The 26090-nt window shown below is 44.9% G+C and overlaps 1 protein-coding gene across 3 annotated transcripts in view; it reads left to right on the forward strand.

Moving 5' to 3' along the window:
• The first annotated feature begins 2335 nt into the window (after positions 1-2335).
• Positions 2336-26090, forward strand: part of VPS39 (VPS39 subunit of HOPS complex) — a 334794-nt gene continuing 311039 nt past the window's right edge. The window contains exons 1-3 of one of the 3 annotated variants that reach the window (XM_078659635.1): positions 2336-2581; positions 23285-23350; positions 25891-25958. In XM_078659635.1, coding sequence (XP_078515761.1) covers positions 2509-2581; positions 23285-23350; positions 25891-25958 — 207 coding nt within the window. In that variant the 5' untranslated portion in view covers positions 2336-2508. The remainder of the gene's footprint in view (positions 2582-23284; positions 23351-25890; positions 25959-26090) is intronic. The other 2 variants (XM_078659636.1, XM_078659637.1) reach the window with 2 other exon arrangements.

Genomic DNA, 26090 nt, shown 5'->3' on the forward strand with positions numbered 1-26090 from the left:
TGAGTTGAATTCACCATACCATTTAAAATAATATACAGTATGTGACAATTTTATTACGGGGGAAATGGAATGTATAGTTTAATGGGTCTCACTCCTATGAACTCCGTAAGCGTCCAAAAAATAGAGCAGTCAGGAACGAGCATCAGTGAGCTCAAAAAGGAAACGCTCGTAACTGGACTAATTACCATAGGGAGTACAGAGTCATAATAACAATTCAACTAAACCATGCCTGCACGCACCGCACATTAGCATTGAAAAAGTTTATATTGTATTATGTGATTACCGAATCCAACTATGCATTCGTGACATATAAAGTACATAGTCATAATAAACGGCGCCACAGACTGGAATAGAACAAGTTTACATCATATCATATGTGGCTAACGGTTGGCTCAGGTACAGTGTACCTCTGAATTTGGTAATCATTTAAACGATCAGTGCGGGTGTAAAGGGCTCCAACTTTCATCTGAGTGCTAGTGCGGCAATCGGCTGTGCTTGTGTACATACTCGGTCGCTACAACCTAACTCCTTTTCATCGAAATCATTTGCAATTCTACCACACACATCAATAGAGCTCAGGTGCAGTATTTCAAGAGCTGCCAGTTTATCATCTCGGAGGCTAATATGTATAAAATATCTCGAGATTTGACGATGGCCCTCGAACGCGCGCAGCTCCGGGAAAGCCCAGTGAGTGTCTGCATAATATCTATAACGCGGTGAGAAGCAGGCATTCCGTTTTTCCAGGGCCGTTTCTGTCTAGCCCTTACTTTGTTTGTAATTCACACAGATTAGCGTCGGGATTTCATGTTCAAATTGATGAAAATGCAGGGCACAAATCCTAAACAAGGCAGCGCTGGAAGGAAGGAGAAATGCGAGTCACGGCCGGAGGCCGGCCGTGAAAACAATGCAGGCTCCTGAAACTGAAAGCACGGCCGGCCGGCTGTGAAAGCCTTTGATGCCGCAGGGGGTGGAGCGGCAAACTGAAAGCACGGCCGGCCGGCCGTGAAAGCCTTTGATGCCGCAGGGGGTGGAGGGGCACCAAGCTGGGCAACAGATGGCTGGCGATTTGATGCTGTGCACGCGCATTTTAGGTCAATGCGCTTGCGCATTGACCTAAAAGCGCACGGGCACAGCACCAAATCGCCACAGTTAGGTAAACTTTGTTTAAAGCCCTATAGTCTCGCTTCTCTCAATGCGCATGCGCATTGATAGGTCACGAGACCTAAAAAGACGGTGATGGGTGCCCTGGTAATGTCCCGAGTGGACTATTGCAACTCACTCTACCTGGGCACAGGAGAAAAACAGCTGACCAAACTACAGGCAATTCAAAATGCCGCAGCCAGGGTCCTGCTGAACCTACCACGCCGTCATCCAACCTCTAAAGCCATCCGTGAACTTCACTGGCTGCCAATTAGAAGCAGAATACAGTTCAAAGCCCTCTGCCTGGTCCACAAGTCCTTGTATGGCAAGGGACCTGATGATCTTACCAAACTCCTTCCTCGGTACCTGCCAGCACACACTTTGAGATCAGCCAACCAACACTTAGTATGCCAACCAAGAATAAGGAGAGCTCGATGCGGTGGAAAATCCTTTTCCTACCAAGCCTCCAGATTATGGAACTCTCTGCCCCCCGCACTGCGCTCACAAAAATCCAAAATGTGCTTCAGAAAGGCACTGAAAACTTGGCTTTTCTCTCTGCAGTAGAACTTGCCCTCACCGCTTTCTCTGTACTATAGCGCCAAGACGCCGCGGCATTCGAACGCTTTATAAATGTTTCAGTCAGTCAGTCAGTCAACGCAGGTAATCCTTATGTTTTGCAACTGGTTCTTATGTAAAACGCTCTGACACTTTGGGTAAAGTTCGCGCTCTCCATAAAATCGCATTAAATAAAAATAAAAAATAAAAAATAAATGTTGGAGGGTGCTACCCATGTAGCACTTCGGCGTCCCACAGAGGACTGGTAAAGCACTATATAAAATGTTGTGATACAGCAATACAATAGAAATATTACGCATACAGAAACCGTGGCTTGTATGTCACTGATTGCCAACCATGGGAGTACTTTGATGCAGTACTTCATTCTTTGACCTTTTGTATGTTCCAGTCTTATACTAAACGCCGCAAACAATGTGATCGGCAGGCCACTTTCCGATTCACGGCGAGGGAATGTATTGTTTTGCTTTAGGAAGGAGTCTTTCTTTTTTTGTCCCCGACTACAGTTTTGCGGTACGAGATATAGTCCTTCTTTATGTTCTATGATAACTGTCACTCGAGCTGGCATTCTGGCTGGTGGTCCTTCTTTTATGTCAAGGGCGCTTGTTTTTGCCTCTCAAACAGTAGTCCCTTTCCTATTTCTACGGCGCCAGCTCTTGAGCTAGTGGATGTTGTGAAAGCTGGCTTCCCCCATGAAGGCGGAGTCGGGAAAGGAGGAAGAGGCGACAGCTGACATCTAGGGGTACTTAGAGCTCCCTCGCCGGTGGAGACTCAGTTCCCGCTCCCTGATTCATCATGCATGACGCTTTCGATCCGGTCCCCATCCTAGAGAAACTGCCGCTGCAGATAGAATGTATGGCAGCCTGGGGTAAGTTAAACAGAACCCGTGGTATAGGGGTAAGTGGAGTTTATGGAGTAGGTTGTTAGGGGGTAGTGTTGGAAGGGTAAGAACAGAGTGTAAGGTTTATGTAGGGCTTTGGGAGACTCGGGGGGGCTGAGGAGCATTGGAGTTTATGTTAGTAAAGGACAGCCGCAGGTAAGTGAGGATAGAGGAGACTAAGCTCATAGTGACCACCATGTTATCACGCACACAGTTTCCTCTTCTGGATTTTTGCCTGACACCACAAGCACCAGTTGTACTGAAACGTATTATTGTACGGATTTAAAATCATTTACTGTACACGTTTGCATTAGATTGAGTGTCACTGTAGCAAGAAAAACAGTTCATAGTAAAATATGAGAGGCTCGGGATAGGCTGCGGTTCCAAACAACTGGCACCTGACACTTCATTACATACTATACAGGCTATGACCGAGCCAATCGAACTGGCTTTAATGCACTAACCCATTCAAATAACATTTCTGCATATCTGTCTGTCAAAACAACACGTTGTCAATTTTTTACCATACGGCCCTTCACGTTTGTAGCAGGGGAACGTGTAGGAAGCCAGTGATGTTTTTCTGTGAGATACTCAAGAGCTTTCCTCAGTATGATGTACATTCATCTATTACTGAAGCATATTACATTTCATTTAGATCGCAGGGCATTCCTAGGGTCTCTTGTGGTATCCTTTGCCAGCTGAGTTTCATTGAAAGGATCAACCTAGGATATAAGCTGTTACTTGTGGCTGATGATCATGATATTGTGTCTTATGTGTGTTAAGTTTCTTGTTTTGTGTGTCTTCCTCTTTCAGCATGGAATCAGCAAGGCAGTTAGTTTTCAATACGTTGAATTTGCATCCCCACGATATCATTTTGGGGAGCTAATGATGCAGAGCAGGGTTGACATTTTGTGCTGCTACCTGGGTCGAGTCGTCATTTGGGGGCTTGCTGACTTAGATTCAGCACTGGGAAAAAGTTACAAATTGATATTCTCTTGGTACTGGAAGTATCAAGAGTCTCCAACCTTTACTGTAGTGAGAGCTACTTCTGATCAGTGAAAATCATCATGAGCTACTCAAGGCTAAGCAAATCGCGTATTGTTACCAGACAACCTCACGCTCAGCTCCATCGATTTTAAGCCCAATGTCCAGAGAACCAGATACCATTTTTTTGAACAAAATGCTTTGACTAGGGGGCCCTATGACAGGACTCCCATGTGTGTCAGTGAGAGTGTGGTCTTTGGGGATGTATGAACATGTGTGCGTATGACTAGGATAAACGTGTATAGGTGACTAAGAACCTATGTCGAATGTACTTGTGGCATTGGAATACCTTTCATCATATGTTGCACAGTTACATGTGCAATACAAACATATAATACTTTATTTTAAATGAAAGCAATTTAAAATGCAGAAAATAGTACTGCAAAAATGTTCATTATATTGTACATTTTTCTGTAGTTAAAATGTCTCCTACTTTAAATAATGGCTGTATTTTTCAGTTATAAATATGGCATCGTGTCTACCAGCCCCTGGGAGCAAGATTCCTGCTGTGTGTAAAGGCGACACTTTAAAATGGGAAAAAATTAAACTGAAGAGTTAACTTTATGTTTATATGGATTCCATTAAACCCGTCATTGAAATGTAATGCCATTAACAAGTGCCACATTTAGAAACACAAGGTTTCAAAAACTTGCTTCATAAAACATTAAGATGTAATTGGTATAATTGAAAGTGGAGACAAACATTAAGACTTAATGTTTCCTAGAACTATTTTTCTTCACTTTAAATCTCTCCTATTTAAAAAAGAGGACTATATTTTTCATTTATAAATATGGCACAGTGGCTACTGGGAGCAAGAGGCCTGCTGTTTGTAAATGTGACACTTTGAAATGGGAAAAATTAAAATGAAGAGTTAACTTAATCATTAAAGTAACTTTTCATTTTTCACCATTTTAAAAGCATTCAGAAACATAATTTTGTTCTCACACTCTAACATTGAGTTGACAAGGACTTTTATTTAGGAGTTAAATACCTCCGTGTCAGTTCTTCACCTCTCTGCCCTGGGTCAAAAGTCTGACTGCAGCACTGCTCATTATTAGGCCCTGCTATCTGCAACCTGAAGAAAATAATGTAAAATAAACGTTCAAAGAAAAATTTGATCCTGTGCTTCTTTGAAGGTGTCTACGTGCTACTGGTAGCTCACAATCAACTGGTTGGAGACACCTGTACCAAAGCAACACGTAAGAAGCCCAAGGGAAAAATGAGTTGTATGACTCCTCAGTACCTGGTCTCCAAAAACATCTGAAAATTCAAGAAAGTAGTTGTAGCCAGTGCTTGAAATGGAAGAGAAGAAGTGCCGGCACCTAATGCCAAAGTATCTGCTTGTTTCTGAGAACTGGCAGTACTCTCTAATTGAAAGTATTGCACGTCTACTCAAAAGTGCAAGCACTGTCCTTCACAAACAAAGTAGTGCGGCTACTTAGTTCCTGACAATACTCTCCCATTTAAAACACTGGTCGCAGCCCAGTGGCAAGAGCTGTAGCAGTCATCCAAGGTGTTCTATTGAATGAGTATTGCTGCCCTGCTCTATATCTGCTACAGGCCATTGACCATACACAACTAGACAGTAACCTGGCGAGTGTGGTCTCAGTTTTGTTTTGAAAGGAATACATTGTATTGTGCTGGCTATTAAAGAGGCAGCTGAGTACAGTGCAATGTTTTATCCAAGGTCAGGAGAGTCATGTTTTACAGCGAAATCCTAACAGAAGAATCTTGTTGTCTGGTACTGTAGGGCAATCCTATGTTTCTTTAAAAGAACATGTGTTATCTGTGCTACCTAATGGAGATGTATTTCTGCCATTCTCATTGGGAATACCTGTAATTACTGTCAACTGTTACTCTGAACGCGTGCAGGGCAATGTTTGTGTATTCTGGTTTGAAATGTTTGACCATTCAACTTTTGGAGAGAGGTAGCGTATCTCTGAACACTTCAGAAGCTATGTTTCTTAAGTAGTATTTCCTACTGTGAAGTCTTATTTTAGGAGATCCTGTATATAGCACTTTTCTATGATGGTAGATTTGCAGCAGAATTTAGATTGTATGTTTACTTCTTGAATACAAATTAGCCATAGATTCCTAGTTGTAATATTTCCACGCCTTAACAAAGCGGCTTTCAAAGCACATCTTTCGGGCTACTCTCTTAATAGTGCTAAAGAAAACGATGTCTTCATAAAACCTACCTCCACTCTAGGAAGTGATAAAAGCTAATTTATATAATATACGTCAGTGTTCAAAGAGCAGGTAAACATAATTAATTCTGGCTGTACTAACCTTGGTTGGATTTTATTTACCTAGTTAAACTAACACCTCCAGGTGAGAATTCCAGGACTAGAAACAGTGTCCATTATGACCTGGTGTGGTGTGTCCACCTTGAATTGTGTGCAAAGGGAAACTGGTGTATTGGACACGACGATTTACAGGCGGAGACAGAGATTGTGCTTAGCGATGGGGGCTAGAAGTGAATAAGGTCATAGGGAGTTAAGGGAAACATTGGTACGGCTATGTGGTGCATGAAGACTGTCATTATGGAGGGGCTAGTTAATGGTGCAGTGTTTCATCAGTCCTGTGGTTAGGGTACATCATCAGTAAGGAAGGTGTTGCATTTGAAAGCTGTACCAATTTCTCAACATTTTTCCTGGCGCTGCTAGTAGAGAGATAGACCTAAGATTAATAAGGTCCTCTGAGACTCCGTTAGGTTTTTTTTTCAAGGGGAGAAGTGTGGCATGTTTCCAGCAGTCGGGAAACACCCCTGAAGAAATAGAGGTGTTCCAGATGTGTCAGAGTGTTTTTGCTAGGAAGCATGACATCCCATTCCATAATTTGGGAGGACAAGGATCATCCGGGGCACCTGATTTACATTTATTTTATTTCTTCCAGTGCCTCTGTTTGTGAAATAGGACAAAACTGTGCTAAGGACGGAGCGAGCGCACTGGCCTCAACCGAGTCCGACCTAACTGTTGCCACAGGGTCTGAAAAGGTGTCATACACTTTTTAAATTTTATTATCAAAGAAATCCGAGATATCTTCACAAAGTACCACTGATGGGGTAACTTCTGTCTCGATAACTCTTGGTTTGAAAAAGGACTGAACTATCCTAAAGACTTCTTTGCTCGATTGCTCAGCTTTCTGGATGGAAGTGGCAATAAAATATTTTTGGGTCGTTTTGATTGATTTATGAAGTTTGTTAAGGGCTTTTTTTATATCGTGCTTTGGCTGTCTCACAGTAGTTTGCACGCCATAATCGCTCCAATCTCTTACAATTACTCTTTTCTTCCATCAATGCTTTGGAAAACCAAGGGGCTGATGATGATTCTCTATGTGACATGGACAATTTTGCTGGAGCAATAGCATCCATCGTTTTTTCTATCCAGAGATTCATCGCCACCGCGTCTGTGTTTGCGTTTGTAGTCAGAGCTGGAGCATTAATTGCCAGGGCAGGGCCTAGGGTGTCAGCTGATAGATACTTCCATTGTCTGCGCCTGAAAGAACGTCTACCAATGGCCTGTTTATGAGAGGGTATTTTTATTGAAAAAGAGATCAGGTAGTGATCAGACCAGACCAGTGGTTGAGGAGTCTCTGCTATTGTTTCCTGAATATTTGAAAAAATCAAATTGAGCGTATGTCCTGCCTGATGAGTGGGAGCAGAGATTATTTGTGTTAGGTTGGCTGCTTCCAAAGTTGTAATTAATTGGGCGACCTGGGAGCAGCTGGGCCTATCTGCATGAACATTAAAATCACCCAATACCACAAAGTGAGGGTGAGCTAGAGATCTTTGAACAATGTAATCAGAGAGCTCGCAGCTGCTTTCTAGAGAGCAATCCAGGGGTCTGTAAATAATCAGCCCGGCTAATGATAGCTGAGGGTTGACTCGAAGGCAAAAGTAAAGACCCTCAATGCCTTTGATAGTAATGGGCATAGAAGACATTAAGGTGTAGCTTTCTCTAAAAATAAGAGCCACCCCACCCCTCTTCTATCTCCCTCCCTATTAGAGAAACTCATTTTGAATCCCATAGGGACAGCTAAAGAAATAGAGGCCATATTATCATCTTTCAGCCATGTTTCTGTAAGAAATAAGGCATACCACTCTGAGTCCACCAGCATCAGCCAAATGTCATCAGCATGCCTGGGGAAAGATCTACAATTCAATAAGCCTGCCTGAAATAGTGTCTTGTGAGGGGCTACAGCCGGGTAGGTCTTATGATGTATAATCGGACAAGCTGCCATGAGGATGGTACCCATTACCCTGCCACATAGTGGGCACTCCGGGCGCAGCTCAGTGCTTGCCAGGTTAGTTCTAGTTGCCTTACACTGCCTGGCTGTATTCATAGCCAATAGTTCGGTCCTCGACCAGTAGACCCTCTTAATTTCCCCGCTCACACCGGCAGCATGGCTGGCGCTGGCCGCGACCAGGCCGCGGACGGGCGCAGACGGACTTGCCTTCGGCACGCCGAGCCCCCATCTCACTTTATCAGGCAAGAACAGGAAGTGAGGCGAATGAGGGGGAGGAGTCGCGTCCCTCCGTTCAACTGGCACCAGCAGCCGTGACGGACCGGGGACCGACGACTAACCGGGTAAGTGGAAAAAGGGATGTGCAAAAAAAGCAAGGCACACAGTATGTTTAAAAACAGCAAGAACAAAAGAACAACATTTTCTATTAGGAGCTGTTTTTTAAATCAAACTTTCAGCTTGCTAAAACCACGAACCACCACTAGTTTCACTCACACCAGCGCGGCCGAGCCCCCATATCACTTTATCAGGCAACAACAGGAAGTGAGGCGAATGAGGGGGAGGAGTCGCGTCCCTCCGTTCAACCGGCACCAGCAGCCGTGACGGACCGGGGACCGACGACTAACAGGGTAAGTGGAAAAAGGGATGTGCAAAAAAAGCAAGGCACACAGTATTTTTAAAAACAGCAAGAACAAAAGAACAACATTTTCTATTAAGAGCAGTTTTTTAAATCAAACTTTCAGCTTGCTAAAACCACGAACCACCACCAGTTTCGCTCATGCTACTAATTGTCCTGCCATTTTCCAAACCACGTACCTCTATAAATCACTTCTGTACCCATGTGCACAATAGTAGGTGATGGTTTACAGCAAATAATGGCGCATGTTGTACAGTACACTGGACAAACAGAATTTCCATTCCAGAATAGGCAGTAACCTGAAATAGTCCGTACTAATATCCAGAGTACTCAGCTCTGCCTAAACGCAAATAAACTGAAGTGGGGAGCGCAGAATGCACGCTCCACTCCCAGGCGCACTGCGTAACTGGATACTTAATCCAACCAACTGTTCACTATTCAGCATTACGCAAAATTAATCTAAGTTTATCCACAATATTTCCAATATCTTCCTCCTCTTCTCCACATGCGCAACATAATGTGTTTTGGAAACTTTTCATATTTTCGTGTGCCCATCCGGACTTCATCAGAAATACGATTAAAAAAACAACAACTTTCCTGTAATTGTGCGCCTGGGAGTGGAGCGTGGATTCTGCGCTCCCCACTTCAGTATATTATATATAGTGCAAGTAGGGCGAAGCACTTCCCAGTCTCGCACGCAATTTGCAGAAGGTTGATTGCAACTGATGAACTCTTGAAAAACATGGTGTGCATACCACCCCTTTCATGTTACAAATACAATTGCCCTTTGTTGGTTTTACACCCAGGAGAAAAGGAAATTTTTGAATGAAGAGCGAAATAAATGGAAGACTCTACATTAGGGAAAATTCGAAGTTCCGAGAAGCAATTTGGTTTATATTGGGAGAGCAAACAATCAGTACGACATGTAGAACATTTCAGGACATTCCAACAATAAGAATTAAAATTCAAGTGCAGACAAGCGTTGTTTTTAATTATACATAAGTGCATGATGGGTAGTGTAGTTCATAGGGAAGCACGAGGGGATTCAGGTGATTAGTTGGTTTTTACACGAGGGGGGCGGAGCATGTACACTTTATAAGTGGGTTCGAATGCACGGCCCGGCACGCGAGAATTTCCTGGTTGCCTAAGCGCACGCCGAGTGGTTGAAAGAAAACAGAGCGAGCAGGTATGCGTTAAGCAGAGCTACTTAGAATGTAGGGGTATGGGTGCACATAGAAATGAGGTTCATTTAGATTGGAGGAGAATGGGGAGTTCACTCGTATCAGGGGAAGAGAGAGGTTAATGATATGAAATGAAATGAAATGAATGAAATGTCAATTTATAAAGCGCAGTTGCTGCCCTGGGGCGTCCAAGCGCTAACGGCCAGCTATAAAATTGCTTAGAAGGCAGAAAAAGAAAATTACAGCTACACTAACGGCCGATGTACCATAAGCAGCACACAAACACAGAACACCACAGCCAAAAATATAGACCATGCAATATTAATGGTGGCAAATGAAGAATACACAGAAGAAGATATAGACAGATATCAAGTCACGCACAGTAATGGCAAATTGGCATTTGACAGTGTAATGACCCCATAACCCAGTGATGCCACTCATGAATGATAAAAAATGGACCATTACTCATTTGCTTTACACCTTTGGAACATAAGTTTGGCAACCAAGATAAAGTCTTAGCAAATTATCTTAGTGACACATTTTTGAACAAGTCTTCCTAATGACCAGTAGTAGCTTTCAGATCTTTAAAGCAGTGTGTGAAGCAAACCACACAGGTCCTCAGCTTGTCCTTTGCTATCTTTGGGGGTTTTTGCTCTGGGCTCCAGCCCTGCAGAATATACATCTAATGTTGGATTGCAGATTTGGGAATAGGAGCTGCGGCGCTCTCCTAAGACTACAGACCTTTCCATGACTCCTGCTGCTCTCTTTCTCCTGTACGCAGTCTGATGGCATACTTGATTGTAGCCCCGTTTTGTTTCTTTTCACCTATCTTATACAACCTTTCCTAGCATCACCACCACACATGCTTTGTGATTAAATTCTGGCTGAAGTTCCAAAGCACTACAATTGAGTCTTTTATTATTTTCAGCCTGCTGCAGTCCGTGCCAATGTATCTCATCGCCAATACAGTATTTAAAAAGCTTGCAAATTAATGATGCAATGTTCGCTCTCACGTTTCTTGTGAAATGCCCATCAGGTGCATAGAAGACTTCACTGTTCAGTTTTCTAATCTAGCTGGCTCTACCTATTGTCACTGTCTTTCATCCCCATTTTGTTGGTAATGTCCACTGCATGGTTTTTGGGCATGTACCCTGGTGATCCAACTGCATGTGAAACTGGTATCTTTACTTTCATTTGGTCCAGCTAACATGCCAATCTAATATGAATGATGTGGCCTAGGTCTGTCCATGATGAATCTGTTGCCCAGAACCTATTCTGTGATTTAGAGGGGCGCACCAAGTGTGCCCTCTTGTTATGGGACTACTGCCTACATTTTGAGTTTTTGAAATAAAGTGGTGATGGCAGCATACCATTTTTTGGGGGCTAAAAGTACTGAGCAGGTCTTTTTGGTCCAGTTTAATGCTGGGAAGACGGATGTGCTTTTTAGCACTGGGAATAAGATCTCTCTGCCATTTCCAGAGAACTTTTGGCCTCCTGAGACAGAGACTAAAGTGCGGCCAGTGGAATCAGTTCGTAACCTAGGGGTCATGCTGGACCAGAAGCTCAGCATGGAGACACATGTCAAAAAAACGACCTCCTGCTGCTTTGCTATTTTGCGGTCTTTGCGGAAGATCATGCCATTGTTACCATCTCAGGCGCCTGCTCTGGTGGCAAGGTGTACGATCCTCAGTAGGTTGGACTATTGTAATGCCTTGCTACTGGAGTCCCCTGGCTTCCTTTTGGATAGGCTCCAAAGACTGCAATCAGTTGGTGTTGGGGCTTCCTAGGAGAGCACATGCGCAGGCGGCCTTGGCGAAGCTGGACTGGCTCCCTTTGAGACGGAGGGTACAATTCAAGGCCCTCTGCCTCGTTTTCAAGGCCTGACATGGGATAGGCCCCCTACCCCTGCAAGCCAAATTTGCGTGATACTCCCCAACCAGGCTGCTTCGTTCCTCAGCGGCTAGGTTGGTGAGAGTGCCTAGGTTTAGGAAGACTAGATCAGGGGGCAGATCTTTTCAGGTGGCCGCGGCCAAGCTTTGGAACTCGCTCCCGTGTGAAATCAGACAAATTAAGGAGCTTCTCCCGTTCAGAAAAAAGGTTAAAACCTGGATGTTTCCTTAGTATGTGTAACTTGCCCGTCTGTCCTGTTCTGTCTAACACTCCGTCCTCTTTGAGCCATCAGCGCCAGGATGCCTCCAAGGTGACAGTGCGCTTTATAAGACACACAAATAAATAAATGAATACATTTTTCCTTGTTCAAATTGAGTACAGTGCCTACTTGTCCCACTTTGTTCCGGGTTCCATTTATATATGAGACCCAGATGGATCCTTGTGCAGACATCCAGTGCACCTTTATGTATGGTAACAAGACTCCTTGTTGTGGTGATAGTGTGTTTACTAGAATCAGAGGATCAATTCTGGATTGCCCCTGGTTAGACATGGTATAAGAATGAGGATGGAGTACAGCGTCCTTGGACATTGGAATTCCTGAAGGTGAACGGAGGAGCCTCAGACACTTAAGTGTGATGGGAGGATGGAGATAGGGCTACCATTTTGTAGGGGAGTGCTAATTGTCCTCCCTGATCATTGTCATTAGGTTGAAGAATGTGGGTGAGTCGACAGTCTGCTTTTACAGGCAGGAAAGTTACTAGGCAGGGCCTGCTCTTTTGTCTTTTTCTGAAAGCTATTCCAGGAAGGCTGATGGCATCCAAGTGCTGTGTTTTCACACTTCATTGTGCTAATGTATTGGATATGGTGCTTGCAGCCAGCCTCTTTTCTATGTGCATTGAGAGCCATCACATCGCAGAAAGGCTGTGTCTGGGAAAACAAACCAACCAAACTGGTTCCTGAACTTTTGGTAGTTGATTAGCATCACCTTTCTGGAACTTCTTTATAAAGCTGTGACCCAAACCATCCCACTGTGACCCTGTTCCAAGTTGTTCTTGACCAAGGAAGAATTGTGCAGCTTAGAATAACTGAAGAGCTACTGTGATCCTGGTCTACTGTCTGCCTGACAACTAGTCTCTCGGAGGTCAGAGATATCACCTGAAGTCTGCACAACTTACTGGATAGCTGTCAATCTTTCTAGTGCCTAATAGCGAGCCTGCCTGCTCAAACTGGGAACAAGCCTCTGGTCTCGACTATGGAGTTTTTGAGAACTCTGACTCCTGTGAACACTCACACAGTTACAGTAGCATTCCTACATGATTTTAATTTCCCATGCTTCCGTTTTTTAAATTTAAATTTTCGCTCGCTGGTTCGACACCAAAGGGATGTTTTAGACTTTCTATCTGATCATATTCCTGATACTATGTTCCTGACTGAAAAGTGGCTTAATGACTCTTCAGTGCCTTAATTATCACAGTGCACCTCTTCAGACTATCGAATATTGCACATAGACCGTCCGGATAGAAAGGGTGGTAGCATTGCCATTATCTTTTAAAAGATTCTTATGCACAAAATAGACAAGTTATCTATTCAGGATTGCTAGTCACTGTTGTTTTCCATTTCTCTGTCAAACAAGATTACCATGTCTAGTGCTCTAATCAACTGCCCACTGGGTTCTCTTAGCAGATAGTGCACTAGTATTATGGAATATCTTTCCCCCATTATTCTTAAATACGTCAATTTTACCATCTTGGGAAATGTTTATATCCATCTGGAGGATAAAACCTGCAGTCATGTTATGTCCCTAATTTATGATTTTCAGGCCTTAGATATCCATCTGAGTGTGAATGCTCCCACCCATTGAGCTGGACACTTGCTAGAATCGTTTTTCTCTTATCTGAGGAATCTGCAATCTGACCCTCATGTTCCTATTTTGTGGTCTGACCGTTTTGCAGTCCCATTCTCGCTCCCTTTAGGAAATAGTGTATAGAGTTGCGGGAACCACTTGGTCTCTTTTGAGTTGGGCAAAACTAGACACCCCTCTGTAGAATTCCATTCTAGAAGCGAATCTCCAGGCATTGTGGGATTCAATAGTGGCAGACACTCCCTTGATAGACTCTTGACTTATATCTGCATTGGATAGTTAATCCCTATCTCCAGGAAAAAGCATCATAGAATGTCGCACCCCCCACCCCTTCTGCTCCATAGTACAATGAGTCTCTGTACAGTAGAAAGAAGCAATGCAAACAGTGTGGTGTAAAACTACAAAACTGCCTTAAAGCACTACCAAATAACCTGTCGCGAGGCTAGAGTGTTATTTTATACAAGTAAAATTGAGGCTAACCAAAATTGCCCTAAAACTCTTTTTAATGCAGTCAAACCTCTCTCAGACCCTATTAGCATCGCACTAGTCACCCCTCACACAATCCCATTGCGATAAAATAGCTGATTTCTTTGTACAAAAAGTTCCCAAAATACAGTCTAACTTTCCGGCAATCTGTCCGGCTGGCGATATGGACACCCCCTCTAATGGGAATAGTCTGCGGCAGTTGTTTCAGCCCTTTGATGTGTCCGCGTTTAATGCTACCTTGGTGTCTGTTACATCAGGATCTCCATTGGACCCTTGTCCTCCGGAGTTTGCGTGACAGGCCCTTCCATCCAGTTTTGAAGCAACTGATCAAATTTTTGGATTCATCTCTGCTAGAGGGCATTGTTCCTAAATCATGGAAATTGGCCCTGATCACCACCTTGCTGAAAAAAACAAACCTTGATCCTCTTACTTGGTCAAATTATAGACCTATATCTCTGCTTACTGTGCTCACTAAAGTTTTGGAAAAAAATTAAGCACCAACTTGCGGTGTACACTGATCTCAATGGTCTGTTCCACCCCTCACAATCTGGTTTTGAGTTCATAGCACTGAATCGGCTCTTCTTTTTTTTTTTGTTGAGAATTTTTATTGAAACTTAACAATAAACAACATAACGTATTCCACAAGGCAAAAATACAGTAACGGTGATCATGAGTCCGTGCGGGCGCAGCTCCGAACAGTACAGTACGTGAGGTATAGTTAAAATCGAGGAGGGGGGCAGCGAGGAGACAATGCAATATATACGATTGGTGCAAAATACTTGGAATGTCATTCAGGGGGACAAGGGAACATCAAGGGTTAGATCCTGTGGGGGAATACATACATTTCCACGATAGGCATTCCACTGTGACCAAATCCTGTTCCATTTTTTGGGTCTGCCCCGTGACGGGTACACGGTCTTTTACCTAAACATGCACCAGTCCATATTTTCCTTCCATGCCAATACAGTGGGTGATCTATGGGAGCCCCATAGCTGTGCAATATCCCTCTTTGCAATCATGTTGCCGAGGGTAGCCCAACTGATCTGTGCAGTATTATAATCATTTGGTTCCCACACATTCAAGAGACAGCGCCGGGCCTCGGGTAGAAGCGAAACCCCCGTGACCCTCTCCATAACTGCATGCACTCCGGACCAAAACTCAGCCACCTCGGGACATTCCCATAGAACGTGAAGGAAGGTACCAATCATGCCGCAGCCGCGCTTACACAGCCCATCCAGAGAATAACCCATTCGAACCAGACTCTGACCAGTGACATACACACGATGAAGGATCTTAAGTTGGACGAACCGAAGGCGGGCAGGTATGGCAACCTCTTTAGGCGAGGACAGTGCGGATTGCCAGTCCTCGTCATCCAATTCCAATCCGTCGGCAGTCCATAGAGCCCTGAGGCGCACAAGCAGGTCAGCTCTATTATTGATCAGCTTTTTGTAGATCAATGAGATTTTACTATCAGGTACATAAGCCATCTAGAATACGGTCCTCGAGAGGAGAGGATTCAGGAATATCAGTCCCCACAGCAAAGACCGACAGCAGGGCATGACGTACCTGAGCGTATCTGAAGAATTCCCTGTCTCCAAGCTCGTATTCCGTCTTAAGTACCTCAAAGGTCTTAACATTTCCTTTAGACCAGAGGTCGCCCACCTTGCTTAGACCGATCATATCCCGTTTGTCAAAGCCTTTCATCCGCCACAAATTGCCCAAACCTTCAGAATCGTACAATGGAGTTGCGCGGGTCAGTCTATCACACCATCCCAAGGCCGCATTCGCATCATGCCACACTCGTACAGCGATTTTTAGTGGGCCCGGCCAATGTCCTATAAAGCCCCTTAGAATATAGCACACTATTGAAATTCCCCCCTGGCAAGAGGTGTTTGTCCATTTCAAAGGCCGTGGCAGGACCGGAAGCGTAAGTTGCGTGGTTGATTGCACTTAATTGAGAAGCCCAATAATAGCGCCTGATATCTGGGAGGGTAATGGCTCCATCATACCACAGAAGCGTAAGTTTAGACAGAGCAATGCGTGCACGCCCGTCCCAAATCAGCCGCATCTGCAGGCTCTCCACTTCCCGAAAATAACCCGAAGGAATGGGGTCAAAAGAGTTCTGGAGTGCATATAGGAATCTGGGCAGCGACCTCATTTTAAAAAGAGCCGCCCGACCCAGTGGCGACAGAGGCAGCTGACGCCATCGTGCAAGGTCAAGCTTGAGCCGTTGAAGAGGGGGTAGCAAATTGCGTTCATAGCGAACTGTGGGATCCAAAGTAACATACATCCCCAAGTATTTGAAGCCAGTCTCAGTTACTTGAATTGGGAATCTACGAGGCAGAGGAGGAAGACCTCCTGCCAAAACGTAGACACATGATTTACTCCAATTAATAATGAGACCCGAGTTCTGACCAAAGGAGGTCAAAACATCGAAAAGCACATTAAGGGATTTCTGAGGGGATGTGAGGTATAAGAGGATGCCATCCGCGTATAGCGAGATTCGATCCTCAGTCGGGAGTCCACCGAATGCCTTTCATCGAAGGCTCCCAACGGAGCCACTCCGCCAATGGTTCCAAGGCAAGGGCAAAAAGCAACGGGGACAGCGGGCAACCCTGCCGAGTACCTCGCCCAAGTGTAAAAAACACCGGAGGCCATCCCGTTAACAACCACCTGGGCCAGAGGCTGCTCATAGAGAAGCTTCACCCAGGCGATAAATGTCGGACCAAACCCAAATTTGCAAAGAGCCACCCAAAGATAGGGCCATTCTATAGTGTCGAAAGCCATAGTGGCGTCCAAGGAGGCCAAAATGGCAGGCTCAGTAAGAGTCCCAGCTCTCGCGAGAACTCCGTGAAGTCTCCGAAGATTAAGGGCGTTATTTCGGTGTGGAATGAAACCAGATTGATCCGGACGAATCAAATCGCTAATCACCTTAATCAATCGGTTAGGTAGCAATTTGGCCAGTATTGTGGGTTCAGCATTAAGTAATGAAATGGGCCTATATGAGGCACAGCGATCGCGCGTCTTACCCTCCTTGTGGATTACAACAATGGTAGCTAAGCGCTGATCAACGGGAAGGGAACCAGAGTCTAAAGCCTCAAGAAACATACCCCTTAAGTAAGGCGCCATTTGTCGGGTCGCAGCTTGTACAATTCAATGGGCAAACCATTGGGGCCCATTGCCTTACCAGAACGAAGGGAACGTATGGCGACAGCAACTTCATCTGTCGTAAGAGGCGCATCCATTAGATCTCTATCATCCTCAGAAAGGCGAGGCAATGCAATGTCCCGCAACACCAATTGGGAATCCGCCTCAGCCCTATCGCTGACCGAGGCATACACAGTTCGGAAATGGTCAACAAACCATTCAACAATACCAGCCAGGTCAGTGACCCACTCGCCATCCAGCCTTTCAATCACAGGGACGACACGATTCACTCTCTCCTTCTTGTCCAGCCACGCAATCAGTTTACCAGCCTTGTCGCCTACATCATACATCCTGCCTTGTTGCTCTCTGTTCAACACTTTCGCCGCGTCGGTCAAAAGGGCTCTATAATCAGCTTGTTTCAGACTGAGGGAATGCAATTTAGAACGAGTAACACCATCTTCAAGATCACTCTCAAGCAAAGTTATGTCGGTTTCGAGGCGTACAAGTTCCTCATATTTAGCCTTCTTGGCAGCAGCAATCAACGACAGAGAATGTCCACGGAGGACCGTCTTGAAGGCCTCCCACAAGGAAATAGGGGAAGAGACAGACCCTACATTTTCATTAAAATATTGGTCAACAGATTTTATCAGTTCAGAGCGGGTTTTAGGATTGCGGAGATACCAGGGGTTTATGGGAGCCACTCTACCCTCGCTACCCACTCCAGCCTCAACACAAAGCCACAGGGGGGAGTGATCAGAAATGCCCCTGGGAGATGACGAATCTCTCTGATGGAGGAGGATTGGGCTGCTGGCATTAAGAAATAATCTAGCCTGGAGGGACTACCATGGGCCCCCGAGTGAAAAGTGTATTGCAGCTGCGTAGGGTGCATCAACCTCCAACTATCTATGAGCCCAAAGGTATCCATCAGATCACCCAACCACATTTGAGACCTGGCTAAATCCCTAGAAGGGTGGCGATCTGAAGTGCCAGAGACCACCGAGTTAAAGTCTCCGCCCAGGATCAAAAGACCCTCAGGAAGCCCCAGTATGAGGCGCCCAAGGTCAGCAAAGGTGGACGCCTGCAGGCCCGGAGGGACATACGTTGCGAGTATAGAAAGTGTCGTACCCTCCCATCTACCAGTGAGCGCAGCGTAGCGCCCCCTGTCGTCGAGCAGTACCTCATCAATTTCAAGGGGGAGAGAGGACCGGACCAGAATGCCCACCCCTCTGGAGCCGGAAGTGAACCCAGAGTGAGCGACTAGTCGGTATCCGCGTCTATTCATAGCCTGGCATGCGTTACCAATTAAATGCGTTTCCTGCAAAAGAACAATATCGGGGGAATGACGTCTAAGGAACTGCAGCACAACGCCTCGTTTTATCCTGTCTCCCAACCCATTAACATTCCAGGACAGCAGCCTCAACTCACTACCCCCCATCCCCGGGAAAGAATCAGAGCCCACCCCCCACGAGACACAATGTTCGACACAGATGAGAAAACAATACGATGCCTTGTGAAAAGGAACAAACACACACACACCCCCCCACCACCCCCCAACTTGAACCCGTTACAACACCCCCCACCCTGCACCCCTGCCAAAAGCCACCCCAACTTGCAGTGTGCCTGTCGCCCAATCATAAAACTAATCTACACAAAGACCCCAGGAGGAGGAAGAGTCCCCTTACACCCAGCCACCCTCGGGCCAACCTAGAATAAGAACGAAAGAGCAAATATCCAAACTCAGCTGACAAACAGATGGAAAGTTCAGACGTCGGGAGCCACAATGTCACTCTTGCTCCGGCAAGCCACCGTCGGCGCCACCGGGGTGCTCAGTTCGATCATCTCTTTTTGGCAAGGAGTCAAGCCAGTCACTGACACTGTCCGGACGATCAAAGAAAAACGTTTGTTCCTCATATTCGATCCGAAGTCTGGCTGGAAACAACATGGCGTACTTAAGGCCCAAATCTCGCAGCCGTCGCTTCACTCCCCGAAACCCCATTCTCTGCCGTTGAACCAGTGGAGTAAAGTCGGGATAGAAGTTCACAGTGGTGTTTTCAAACTTCACAGGGCCGCTCTCCCGAGAGGCTCGAAGGATAGCATCTCTATCCCGAAAGTAGAAGAGTCTGGCAAGAATGGGTCTCGGGGCGCACCCGGCTTTAGCTTCCCGTCCTGGAATCGATGGGCCCGTTCAACAGCAAAGAATTTACTAAGTCCGGCAGGGGCAAGATAATTCAGGACCAGATCTTCCACCAGGAGGTCGGTGGCAGAGTTCTCTGGGTTTTCCGGAACACCTATGATGCGTACATTATTACGCCGGGCCCTATTTTCATAATCCTCAAGCCGACGGGCCATCGAGTCCTGTGAAGAATGCAAGTTGCCGATCTCAGCCTGTACGTCCGTAACATCAGTAGTCAAGCTGGAAGTCTTCAGATCCAACGCCTTGACCCTCTCATTAGTCTTCGCCAGGTCCGCTCTAATCAGCGTGACCTCGACAGCCACCGTATCAATCTTGGAGGCGAGGGTCTCCTATTGTTGTCCCATGGAGGCCTTCATGCTGGTGATGGCACTCATGACATCTTGAAGCGACACTTCTGTAGGCGCAGAAGGATCCACCTTAGGGTCTTCAGGAGTACAGCCGGTACCACTGGGGGATCCCTTCGGATGGGTGTATCGATCCATCACGTTGGATTGAGTCTGACCCCCTCGGAGAGGCGTCTTTATCTTGCGCTTCTCAGTGTCCGGTCTGGTGCCTATATTGGAAAAAGTGCCCCGGAGGTGGCCTCGAGACCTGGTGAAAATGGCCGACCGCAATGAGGCCAAAAGTAGACGGAAATGGGCCAAATTAACGGGAATTCCAAGAGGGCTGGAGGCCAAACCCTCGCAAAAGGTGGCACTCAGCAGTAGAGCAAAGCCCAGCCGGATCGGGGGTAGATCTGAAAGATTGCCAGTCAATCAGAGCCGGGAGTAGGAAAATTAAACTGAAAGTTAAAGTGGGGCCGCCTGGGGGAGGACCCCTCGGGCCGTTGTTGTTCAACTACTCCTCAGCCTGCAAAGCAACAGATCCCCCGGCCTCGTCCCAGGGCAGGCCATAAAAGTTTGAGTCGATGTAAAAGCGGCTCCCGACTTCCGATTATAATTGTAAGAAGAATATTCAAGTCAGCCAAAGTTCGCCATCAAAAGCCCATCTTCAGAATCCGGATTTAGTCAGGATATTTGCGAAAGGGCGGCGCGGGTCTCGGGAGCTCTGTGCTCACGCGACCATCTTGGATGCCCGCGAAGCTTCTCCCCGAATCGGCTCTTCTTGGTGTTAAAATCTTTCTTGCAGGACTGTTCTTTTCAGGGGCACACCAACCAATACAGGTCAAAAACCCATCCTTTAATGTCAGGGGTGCCTTATTTTCGAGTCCCTTGCTTTTCAATCTATACGGACATCCATTAGCTGAGCTAGTAGAAAACTGTGACCTCACTCTTTTCTAACATGCGGATGATGCACACATTTGTGGTATCTCTGTCATTTTTAGAGAATTAGAATGTAGAGACCCTCAACTCCTGTGTCTTGCAAGTCTCACAATGGATGAGTGCTAACTCTTTGAAACTGAACAGAGACCAGACGGAGGTCCTGCGAGCAGGCAATCTCCCCAATCCTTGGGGAACTGTACATGTGGCCCACAACAATGGGACTTCAACCAGAGCCTTGTGCCAGTTGTGAAGAACCTAGGGGTATGGTTGGATGATAAACTCAGCATGCGCCAACTGATCAATAAGGTGGCAGCTACATGTTTTGGGATTTTGAAAGGAAGATCCTTCACTGCCTCCCTTTCTCTGCCCAGAGAACCATAGTCCAAGCCCTGGTTATTTTTTGGCTGGACAATGGGAATATGTACCCGGAGGTGGCAAAAACGCTGCTTTAACACCTCCAAATTATACAAAACGTGTCTGCTCACCTTTTGCTCGACCCTCCCAAGCATACCGCCATTACCAACATGACAAGGAACCTACATTGGTTGCCCATTGAACGGCACATGCAATTTAAGGCATTCAGCTATATGCACAAATGCCTCCAAATACTGGTCCTGGCTACCTTTTAGAGCTTTGGTGTCTTGGTATAAACCTGACCGTTCGTTACACTTTAGCCACCTCAGTCTGGCTGTAGTTCCTATAATCAGGAAATCTCAAAAAGGAGGTCCATCGTGTTCCTTTCTGGGACCGAAACTTAGGATTGATCTACCTTTGTCACTGATAGATCGCATTTCACTCTCTCTGTTTCGTAGATTGCTAAAGACATGGCTGTTCTATTCTTCTGATCCTTTTTAAAGCATGTATTGTATTGCTTACCGCTAAACCTTCTTTTAGGTAGTCAATGCGCTTTACAAAATATGCATAATAATTATAAAGTGTCTGGCACTCCAAAAAGAGAAACTTTCCAGGATGAAAAGCCCAGCCATCTTCCCAGGAGAGTGAGAGTGTTCTCGTTACCAGGAGGTAACTGGCTCTGACCTGAGCTGTGAAGAGGTCACCGAATCCGCACCCCCTTGCGTAGTTCAAGTAGCAAAATGCATGAAGTATCAGCAACCATCCCCTCGCCAAGCGACTGCATTTTGTCTGGCATCACAACGATATGAGTAGAAGGCCTATCCTGCCCTACCCTCTGCCTTCAGACCACTGTAGCAGAGGCCCCCCCCACAATATGGACAAGTGACGACGCTGCTGGTGGCTGGCATGTTGTTTTTTTCCTAGTGGCTGGATAGAGAGCTGGGGCCACATAGCCTGCAATCCCATACCGGCTGGTGAGGCGCTGACCCTGAAGAATGCACAACCATCCTTGTGTGGGACTGCATCCCAGTGGACAGGTTACACAAGGCCTGTAATGGAAGACTGAGAGACTATTTTGAATACATCTGCATTTTAGTGGGATAAATGATTGATAGCCTGAATAAAAAACAGTTCAGGCTATGACGCAAACTGACCCATGAATTATTGAACATAGTATTTGCTCACACAGCTGATTCATGAACTTGTACATGAGCCTGATTCCTGCCTATTATTTGTTCATCGCTGCTAGATCACTGTATGGGTGTGGGAACTGTGGCAACTGTTATAACACAGTAGTTGGTGTTCAAACCGTAGAAACTGGCTAGAGCCCTGTGGTGGTATTTAGTCAAACCTTATACCCGAACTCTCCATTACTCAGTGTAGTAATTGTTGGTTTTACTGTGATATTGAAATACTTATCTTTTTATTATGACAAGCATTAGGTTGGACAGCAAGTTATTCTGCATATTGTTTAAGTACTTGGCATCTAGACATTTACAATACCCCTTGAAGACTTTGCCTGCTGACTTTTTCTACCCTGAGAGGCAAGTGCAGAGGTGGTGTATATAGCCAAGTTTGCAAAGCCATGTAGGACGACAGACCTTAGGTTGCAAAGGGAAGCTGGCCACAGCCACTATGGTTGAGGTCGAGTAGCCCTTGTGTGCCCTGGGGCGCCTAAGAACGAGGGTCAGCAAGAACCCTAGTGCATCTCACGTAGCACCAGCATTGCCACTATGACCTAATCGTAGGTCATCACTGACTACAATTTACCGCATACCAGAGACGAGGCATTAGTAAAAAGATACAAAGATCATTATTGTAACAGAGGTCCTTCAAATGCATTGTTAAATGTGTGAACAGTGGTTAGGAAGGAGGGGGAGCTTGATGAAAGGGAGGCTAGGCACAACTGCGGGTTATGGGAAGCAGACAGTAAGGAAGGCTACACTCTAGCATATGAAGCCTTTTGTAGCAAAGGTAAGAAAGGCTAGCAACTCCTGAAATGGTATAGAACACTTTTTGGGTCACAAAGTATTTGGCAAGCATTATTTAAAATGAGTCGGTGATCAGGACACAAAGGTGTTTGGGCCATATCGGAACAACCTCTGAAGTGATGTGTTTACGTGAACAATATCGCAAATAGCTCCTGCGATCTTGGAGAACTTTTCTGTGCATGTATGTGATCATTTTCTTTAGTTATCTTGAACAAATTGTGACTTGCTGGTCGTTGACAGACGTACCTTTTTTTTTTTTTTTTTTTTTTTCCTGTTTTTTTTCTTTGAACTCCTTACCACTGGCTACTGGGAAATAGGAACACATTAATGTACTTCAAAGTGACGAAAGTAGATTAAAAAAAGATGATAATAAGTAATATTGGTTATTTTTCCTTGCAGAGGAATGGCTTCTTATTGGTACCAAGCAAGGTCATCTCCTTCTGTACAGGATCAAGAAAGAGACAGGTGAGTTGTAACCCACATTACATTTTACTGCTACACCTCTATCTTTTACCTGGGACAGTTAGGCTAGTCACTCATTATGACCAGAAAGCACCAGAAGACAATCTGACCCACCACACCCCTTAATAGACTTATAATCTAACCTTGTATGTATTTCAGACACACAGATATTGTAATACTTGTGCCACATCTTCCAGTAAGAGAATGAATAAAGTAATCCAGCCTTTTTGGTCCTCCAAGGATGTGTGCTGTTATGTATAATAGATAGATGGCCCCCATATGCGGTAACGTTTGGTACTTGTAAAACTTGCACTTGATGCTTGACTGGCTGTCTTGGTCATACAATTTTTTTGTACCTTTTTTAATAAGTCTTTCTCATTTCACCTGATTAAAACGTGTGTGCGGGAGTTCGTTCGTAAAGGGGAATTTTCAGGGCTGATCCATGAAGTCAAGTGCCCCCTTCCTGTATCTGAAAAAGTTCATATTAGAAATTTGGTTCGAGTAGAAAATAATATTTTCAAAAGTAAATTCTGGAAGAATAAAGGCATGTTACCACTCAGAATTCATTTACTCATATCTTATGTTGACTGACTCCACCATCCACTCTTAAGGTTTAAAAGCACATCGTTCATTGAATTTTTTGAAGACGGAGCATTATAGTGCTGAGTTGAATATAGATAAAGCTTTTTAGCGTTTGAATTATTCATAGACCAATTCTTGCTTTACTTTAGTGGGTCCTGGAGAAACCATTTTAGTCCTAATCGATTCATTCTAGAGCTTAAATTGATTTTAGACAAAGCTTTGTCAAGGTAAGTGCTTGATTGGTTATGACTGGATGATTTTAGTCCTTAAATTGGTTCCATTCAAAGTATCGTAGTGCTTGCATTGGTCCTAGAGAAAGCTTTTTACTGTTTGAGTTTGTCCCAATATAATCATCTTAGTGTAGCTTGGCGATGAAGCATTTTAGTAGTGGTCTGAAAAAGTTTAAGAACCACTGATGATCTAGGGTGTTTGTCTACAAGGGACCCACGACATTACATTAGGATTTCTCACATGTGCCGTTTATAACTGTTTTCAGTGTAAAAATGTATGAACAGTGAACCAGATTGAAACACTTTATAGAGGCCGAGAATTGATGGTTCTTTGCAAATAGTTAATTCTGTCACAGTGAATCATGTCAAGACTTTTAGAGCGTGGCAAGGTATGCTGTGGAAATGGGGCTGTGCATATTATCAGATGGATCATTTAATCTGCCAGATGCTAAGTTTATACTTTTGGCAATGAATTGTGATGGATCAGAATGCTGTCATATGGTGGTATAACATGGATAAATTGATTCTCCTGACGAATGTCCATATGAATTTCAGTGATTTGCTTAGTGGCATGTCATTGAGAACGTTTGATGGTAGTTTTCCTTAGTCTTCCACTGTTATTACTGTCCAGGATTTGGATGCTGATAAGGAACTATTGAGTATCCGGCTTGACTGCCAGATGAAAGGGTGAATTCTCTCTAGCCACATACCACCCTGCACTTAACAGTGCATGAGAGCGGTTTCAAGTGTCTCCTTAAAGAGGATCCCAGTTAGGAGGAAAGACCACAGACGTTAAAATTGACTCATTGGAAATCTTGAAGATGAAGATCAAGGCAGAAACTAATAGCAAAGCACTAAACTCTCACTGACCACAGGGAAGAGGAATGAGCCAAGTAGTAGTAGATCCAGCAGAAGTTCCAATTGCAAGAAGCAAAAATCGAGAATCAAAATTAGGGGCAAAAAAAAGCAGCAAGGGGTAAAAGAATGTAATGAAAAGCATGGGAATAAATGTGATGCACCCATCACTTGTAGATGCCTCCTAATATATCAGAATGTCACATTGGAGGAAAAATAACTTCATCTTGAATTGATAACTTCAGATGGAATTCTCTGAAGCTACCATCATCCTGCAAAGGGCAGTTTATAATGCTCATCCATGCCCGTTACTTGTACCGCGTGATATCTGTTTAGCACAGGAAGAAAAAGCCCAAGTTTGACATCCTTTGCCCACCGCTGTACTTTGCAGCCTCACCCCGGCCCTTCTTGCTCAATGCTCTGCACAGCTCCTAGAGACCCCCAGGTGGCTGCGATCTCAAACACTGGTGCTGTCCTAACAGCGAGGATGCCTAAGCACGCACTGGATGCAGTGCCTTTAACATGCTGCAAGACTACATGAGGAATGCACCATCTTCTCCTGATGCTTGCAATGTCTGTTAAGCCCACAGTCCTGAGGTAAGAATTACAAGTCCCTCAATTGAGTCATGTCCTGCTAAAACAGCATTTTTTTTGACCACCCATTGGGGAACATGAACGCATTTTGGTTACTTGAAAAATGTGGCTTTCTGTTTCAGTATGTAATAATTCCTTGACTGGACTAAATCATACAACATTTTATTACTGTGATGTATTGTTTATGGTTCTAATATTTTTTCACCTAATATGCTCTTTATAAGAAATACTTAATTTGTTTTGCTGTGTTGCAATTTCCTAAATGCCTTTTACTGTGCTCAGTAGGGTGCAACAAGTTTGAAGTGACACTGGAAAAATCCAACAAGAACTTTTCCAAGAAAATACAACAGGTGGGTAGGAAACCTCCATTCAAAGATAGTTCTAGTTAACCAAGTAAGACATGTGTTCCTGGGGCGTGAAAGCAAAGTGACAATGAGTCAGTCATGCTTTGTAGAGTATTTTCCCCAGTAGTCTTATCCGCA

This window comes from Lissotriton helveticus, chromosome 9, assembly GCF_964261635.1.
Source record: "Lissotriton helveticus chromosome 9, aLisHel1.1, whole genome shotgun sequence".
In the NCBI taxonomy this organism is placed as follows: Eukaryota; Metazoa; Chordata; class Amphibia; order Caudata; family Salamandridae; genus Lissotriton; species Lissotriton helveticus.